Here is a 6903-nt window from a genome sequence, read left to right as displayed (position 1 = left end):
TAAGAATTATTATTCTGAAGTCACTATGGCCTCACACCACTCGGACAGAGGAGGCCTGGAGACCTGATGTCTGTGTATAAGATCCACTGTTTTCTGATTTCAAGGTCAAATGCTGCAGCTGCTGAGGGATACTGATTGTTTACGATAGACTGTCTTTGTTTTGTCTCATGGGAAGGCCACGGTGCAGTATTAGGGGAAGCCCGAAAAGCGGGGCAGACAGAGACAGGGCAGACAGAGACTGCAGCGGAACCGTGGGGTGCGATTACTTTCCATCTATGTGAATCTCTGCTCTGTTTCTCAATAAAATTGCTGGAACGTCATACCACCGTCTCGTCATTTAGTAAAGATGGGAACTCAGTTACTATTGTTTAATATTCCACCCAAAACTCCCACAACACCCCCCTACCAGATTTTGCTTTGTTGCTTCAGGGCAACAACATGCTATAAGAGTACTAAAACCGCAAGTTTTTCTATATTTCCATATAAGTGAAATGAAGAACAAACAAGCCATAAATGCATTAGAAGAAGTTTTATTTCAACAAGGATCAGCAACAAATGGTTTATGAATCACTGGGTTGGAGATTAGCTGCAGTGTGTGTTTATGTTTATGAATATATGCGTTCCTCTGGGGAAGTTTGAATCGCTTTCTCTTTTCTTACAAAGCACAATCTGTATTATTCTGTATGGAACCTCAAGAAGCAGTTGCTGGTGGATGTAAAACAGAGGTGGACATCACATTTTTGGCACTTGGCTTTAGGTGTAACTTTGCATCCTGGTACCTTGCATCTCTCTTTCTCTTCATCCATGACCATCCAGTGGGATGTGGCGTACCAGATGCACATCGGGGCCTGGAATGGGTGTAATGGGTCCTCTTCTCTTCTTTTCTTCATACTCCCCAGCAATTGTGGAACTGGTACGACCTCTCTTACGCTCCAGATTCTTGCCACTTCTGCACAAGCTTTCTGCGATATACGACTTGAACGTATAAAGCTTCATCTGTTCCTTTTTTGTCATCCCATTGGTGTTGCAGTCTCTCTTGTAGAGCAGCCAGGCAGTCACGATCATCATGTCAATAAAGTGTAACATCAGCCCGTGATACCACTTCTTCAACCTTATTTTGTTGCGGTACAGTGCAATGAGAGACTCCAGCAGGTCCATCCCACCCATATTCTTATTGTACTCTCTCACCACAGCAGGACAGGGGACTTTGATTATTTTCTTTTGCTTGTCATCCCACCAATCAACTTCGTTGACTAGGTGTGCTCCATTGAAATTACTGAGATAACTGACTGAACGCATGCAAGGATGTTTCTCCAACAATGGCCGTCTTCAGTTCAAAAGATCCACGTGTCACACATCAAGTTGACACCTGGTAATCTGTTGCTACGAACAGTACCAGTACAGTGAATTCCCTGCTGAGCAAGTGTGAGTATGAGAAGGACACGTGTGAACAAGTCGTCAAAGAACACCTTGTAGTTTTGCTGCTTGGGAATTGGCTGGGCCAGGCGAAGGACAACGTTGCCACTTGCTGCTACACTTGGCAGTTCAGGGTGTTAGACAACTCTACTTGTGTAGATCTCAAAATTGTGTGGGACACCATCAGAACTAACCAAGACAAGCATCTTGTAGCCCTATTTCTTTAGTTTTGGTGGCACGTATTGTTTCAGTCTATTTTCTGTGAGTAATAGTAGATAGTACAGCAAAAAAAATTTATTTTAGTGATGACTATGCATCTCTGCACTTCTCCATCCATGAGAATGTCATTGTTCAAACAAAAGTGGTCTAACTGCACAATGTTGCCCTGAGGCAATGAATGAAAAACTACCATTTTAGTAAATAAAGACAAAAAGTGTCTTTACTCAATCAAATATGCTTATTCACACATTAATGTACATCACAGGTAATATTTATACAAAGTTATATAAATTTAAAAATGTTAAAAACGTGAAATATATCTTAACTTCTGCTAGCAGTATGTCCAAGCCGGCTATGGTTCCAAAAAGGACTGTTTCACCCCCAGGGAAAAAGTCAAAGCCATGCCCACCTCAAATAGACCCCTTGCAACCACGTGACTCCGTTACCCAGAATCCCTTGCGTGGCGGCCATATTGGTTGGCACGCCATTTGACAAAATGACGAGTTCTCCAGGTATTTTTCTTCTTTAGATAACGTATCACAAGATCGTTTTAAGAGTAAGTTGATGGTTGATGGTATCAGATTGCCAGATCCACACAGCAAAAGCCTGAAGGGACGGAGCGAGTCTGTGAAATGCTGGCCAATGGTTTCGTACCGCGACACAGCTGCTTTATAAACACGCAGGCCAGTATGGACAAGAGAGCACGAAAGCCCCTGAAACCACTGGACGGCTGCAATTATTTTATATCAGGAAAAAGGCTCCAGCAACGCCCGCGACACCATGAGGGATTAAGCGGGTCAGAAAATGGATGGATGGATGTTCAGACATGTTTGTGCAACAGCACAAAGCAGAGAGGAAGACGGTAGGTTAAAAAAACATCACTCACTACGGATTATTTTGGTGTTTTTGTCTTGTTAAAATGGGTGGGGGTGTCGGCGACATTGCAGCGTAAACACAGACATACTAGCTCCCGTGAACGGGCGGAGGGGAGGTGGCGATCGTTACACGGGCCGGAGAGCCGCCGCTGTCTGAAGCAGCAGACAGCGGCGCTACACGGGCCGCTTCTCCGGCCCATGTAGCACCGCTGTCTGGAGCAGGCTTCTGCTCCAGACAGCGGCGGCTACGGCAGCAACAGCGGCTTCTCCGGGCCGTGTAGGGATCGCTACCTCCCCTCCGCCGGTGGCAGTCACTATAAAAGTTATTATATATTTTTTGTAGTTTATCAGTAAAACTGTCCTTTCAATATGAACAAAATTTGAATATCTGTCACATTAAAAAAACATTGTTAGACCCAAAATTGTTGTTTTTGTCATCAATGTCTTGTTTAATCTGAATTTGAGTTTGTTCCTATTTTGACCACAGCATAGGGGGTATGCTCTTGTTCCTGGTGCTGTTGAATACTGGAGTAAAGAGGATTTGATTTTTCTATTGCTAATTGGCTGTAATGAAGTTCCTTTTCTGCTGGATGAGCTGAAATCTCTTCATACGTATGTCCCAGGTTTATCTGATGACAAAAAAAAGGTACATTTTTAACAAAAGTAAAAATCTCATTGTTCTTAAAAAAGTGGTATTAATGCATAGTTAGGGTAAACTCTTATGTGAATGTGAACATTTTTATGTTAATGTGAGGATATGTGTGTTTGGACAGAAGCAGAATTATGCACTTTACCTCATCTGTATTGTTGACGGATTCATTTGTAGAAGACTGATGAGAAGTTTTATATTTCCTGGTTGGTGAATTAGAAAAAAAAGACAAATAATGATTTTAAAGTTTATAGTGAGCATGGAATGTTGCTGATCAGACATAACAATGTAATAATCACCATATCATGAAGACAACGAGAGGAATAAAAACCAGGAGAGCAGCAGAAGCTCCTGCAGCTGCTGCTCTCCAGTTTGCTGTTCTTCTCTGGACAGTCAGAGTCTTTGCAGCTGAGCTGATCGTTTCAACAGCACAGGAGTAGTTTCCTTCATCCTGACTGCTGACTGCATCTATAATCAGCTGCTTGTTGTGTGTTTTTGTCAGACTCAGAGGCTGGCTGTTCAAATACCAAATGTACTTTGTGTTTTTACTGAGAGGACAGCTGGTGCTGCAGGTTAATGTGACTCTCTGACCCTCAGTCACCTCTGCAGCAGGTCTCAGATCCACCCGCAGCTCTGGAAGAGAGTTGGATATGAATAAATAACATTTAGCAAGTAGTTCTGGTAAGATTGGATCTAGACATGAAACTGGAGTTAGGTTTAGTTATTCTATTATTAGATACATAGAGCGATAGGACCGGTTTATCTGTGCCTTGTTGAAGATGTTAACTGTTATTAATGAACAGTACAAATGTTGTTTAAAATGAAGATTTCAGACTTGGGTTTTAAAGTTTGTAACATTAACATTTTCACAACGTGAAGACGTTTGATCACATGGATTTTACTGAGAAAATGTTTGCTGAGAACCTGTTGCAGATAAAAATACATTATTTACCTGTTACGATCAGAGTAACTCCTGGATAAACATACTTTTCCAGGTCATAATCCTTTAGTTCCACTCTGAACTTGTATTCTCCTGAGTCCTTCGGATCCAGGTTGTTTAATCTGAGGATGTGTTTGTTCCCCATGTTATCCTGATACTTCACATCACCTTCATCCTTCACCAGCTGTTCGACTTCCTGCTTTGCATTTCTCTTCACTTTATACCAGCGTTTAGCCTGTACCTGCATGTTTTCAGGAAGTGAGTATTTGCTGGAGATGTTCACTGATGAACCTTTCAGGCCACAGATTCTCCTGCTCACATAGTTCACAGTCCAGCAGTTGGAACCATTAAGACCTGAAATATGGTGGAATGACAGATGAAAATTATTACTGCAAAGATTTAAAACAGGTTTAAAAATATATTTTCTCTGGGGTAAATTTCAATGATAATTTCACTTTTTAGCAATACATTAACATTAACTGCCTAAATTAATTCATACTCACAAACTTGATCAGAAAGCAGATAATCAGGATTCTTCACAGAACAGAAAAAAATCTCTATGGATGAGCTGGTAAATACAGTGGTTTGATCAGCTTTCTGTAGACCATCTTGTGTGTTTCTATACAACTGAAGGACTTGAAAGTCAGTCTGAGAACAGCTGGAGTTACAGATCATCTTGAAATGGTCAGGAGCTGAGTCCTTTGTTTCAACATAAAGTTCTGTTGGGAGATGAGGAACATTTTTCAGACATTTATCTCAACAACATAAAATGTGTTTAGTTTTATGATGATCAGAAAAAATATTGAATTTACAAAAAATAAAGATTTCAGATAGTTTGAGCAAAAAGTTCAAAGAGAATGAAAATTTGCTTCACAGAGATGAGAGTTGATGTAAAACAGCAGATTAATGTAACATCACCTGTAGGAAATGTGATGGAGCAGGGCTGCTCCTCTGACGTCTGGCTGTAGGAACACATTGTGCCTCCAGCGTAGGTCACACTGAAGCAGCTCCGTGTGACAGAATCTGAACAAAACCAGAGATCAGTGAGAGTCTCACCATTGGTGACATAAAATGATAAAAAGCTCTTCATCGTCTCACCCACTGAGACCTCAGGAGCTCTGAAATCCTCGTAGCCTTTGATAGCACAGGAGTATCTGACTGCCGGATCACTGGTGACCAGTTCTTGGTACCAGGGGGACCAGTCCTCATAGAGGAACTCGCTGTTCTGGTACCAGATGATAGCTGCAGGGCTTTCAGTCCCATAACAGCTGGTTGAACACATCAGAGTTACTTTCTGTCCCTCTGTGGCAGGAAACACTTTTACCTGAAGGTCTGATAAAGTGTTAAATCTAAATTAATTCACAGCTTTTATTTACATGGTTACTGATTCTATATCCAGCATTTCTACCTGTAACCTGGAGCTGAATCCTGGTCTGAAGGCAGCTGTCTGTTTGAACTGATGTATCTTTTGGAGTGGTTTCACGGCAGCAGTAAAATTTCTCATCAAAACTTTGTTACATCTCTGATTGTCAGAGTTAAGCCTGAAATGCTGAACTTCAAAGGATTTCCATCTGCAGAAACATCTTGATAATTAGCTCCATTATTATCGTTTGCTTTGTACCATTTCACGTTGGCAGCTGAAGCCGAGCAGCTCAGATTCACTGATGAACCTTTCAAAGCACAGATGCTGGTTGGATTCCCTTCGATACCTGAAGACAAAAGATTTGTTGAACTTAGATTTGCTTTGTGTGATAGTTTTTCTTAAATAAACTAACAAATTATCATCACACTGTCATAGTCAAGTCAGTCTCTGCCAGCAACACCTGATCAAGTCAGTCTATGCCTACATTGTCTGGTCAAGCCCGGTTCTGTGAACAACACCTACCAGCACTACCTGTTCAAGTCAATCTTCACCTGTATTGTCTGTAATGCCCAGTCCTGCCTGCCTGTCTTATTTGCCACCATTCACCTCTTTAAAATAAACTTTTAACACTACTCTGTTGGTTTGAACATCGGGTTTTCCACGTTCTGCATTAGATTAGTTTAAAATGTTTAACAAGTCCAATTTATGCTTCATCCGACAGGATAACAAAACCCACTTGAAAAAGGAGAGAAAAGTAGTTCTTCATACCTGAGACGTAGAGAATATAAACCATCAACACACATCCAGCTTCTGACAAGTAGAAAATCATTGTTATTGACGTCTGTTAAAAATAATAGTGTAGTTGATTTATTTCCCAGCCGTAGATTAGTGAAACATTGGTAAAAAAAAGTCTACGGAAGAACAGTTAAACTCAGCAGCAGTCTACTAAAGCTGATTCATGGCAATTTGTCTGACAACCAGACCACAGCTTCAGAGACGTGATAGTCACTTCCTTCTTTGTCATTTTCCCTTCACAGAGAAGAGACCTCTAGTGAAAAACCTGAGATGCTGCAACTATTACTGCTGTTACTGAGCTATCAATAAAGTTCAGACAACGTAAAAACATACTTTAATTGATTTATACTTAATAGCCTATTATGTTATTTTATGTTGCATTTCAGGTTGCACAAACAAACAATCAATCAGAAAGCCCAATTAAAATTGCCTAACTAAAATTTCAACATTAATGGGTTTTTGGTATCTTGGGTATAATTTCAGAGGACTTGATTGTTATTTCTGATTATTTACACAATTTATTTCCATCCATCACTTTAAATCATGAGATTTGGCCACATTTTATTCACAAACCTCCAGAAACATCGGGTGTTTCTACAGTACTGAACTCTGTGGCTTTAAAAACATGAGATTCCCCTCACAGTGT

General features: G+C 40.7%; 1 protein-coding gene across 1 annotated transcript; it reads right to left on the bottom strand.

Annotated features, from left to right (window-relative positions):
* Positions 1–798: 798 nt before the first annotated feature.
* Positions 799–5573, bottom strand: LOC118560060. The gene is made up of 9 exons (XM_036130698.1): positions 5508–5573; positions 5198–5431; positions 5018–5122; positions 4603–4818; positions 4112–4453; positions 3459–3792; positions 3305–3362; positions 3123–3139; positions 799–1183 (listed from the first exon to the last, which is right to left on the bottom strand). Exons 2-9 carry the CDS (start codon positions 5379–5381, stop codon positions 799–801), a joined length of 1641 nt encoding a protein of 546 aa, XP_035986591.1. The 5' UTR covers positions 5382–5431; positions 5508–5573.
* Positions 5574–6903: the final 1330 nt, after the last annotated feature.

This window comes from Fundulus heteroclitus, unplaced genomic scaffold (genome assembly GCF_011125445.2).
Source record: "Fundulus heteroclitus isolate FHET01 unplaced genomic scaffold, MU-UCD_Fhet_4.1 scaffold_371, whole genome shotgun sequence".
Classification (NCBI taxonomy): domain Eukaryota; kingdom Metazoa; phylum Chordata; class Actinopteri; order Cyprinodontiformes; family Fundulidae; genus Fundulus; species Fundulus heteroclitus.
This window is presented reverse-complemented; position numbering and strand designations above follow the sequence as displayed.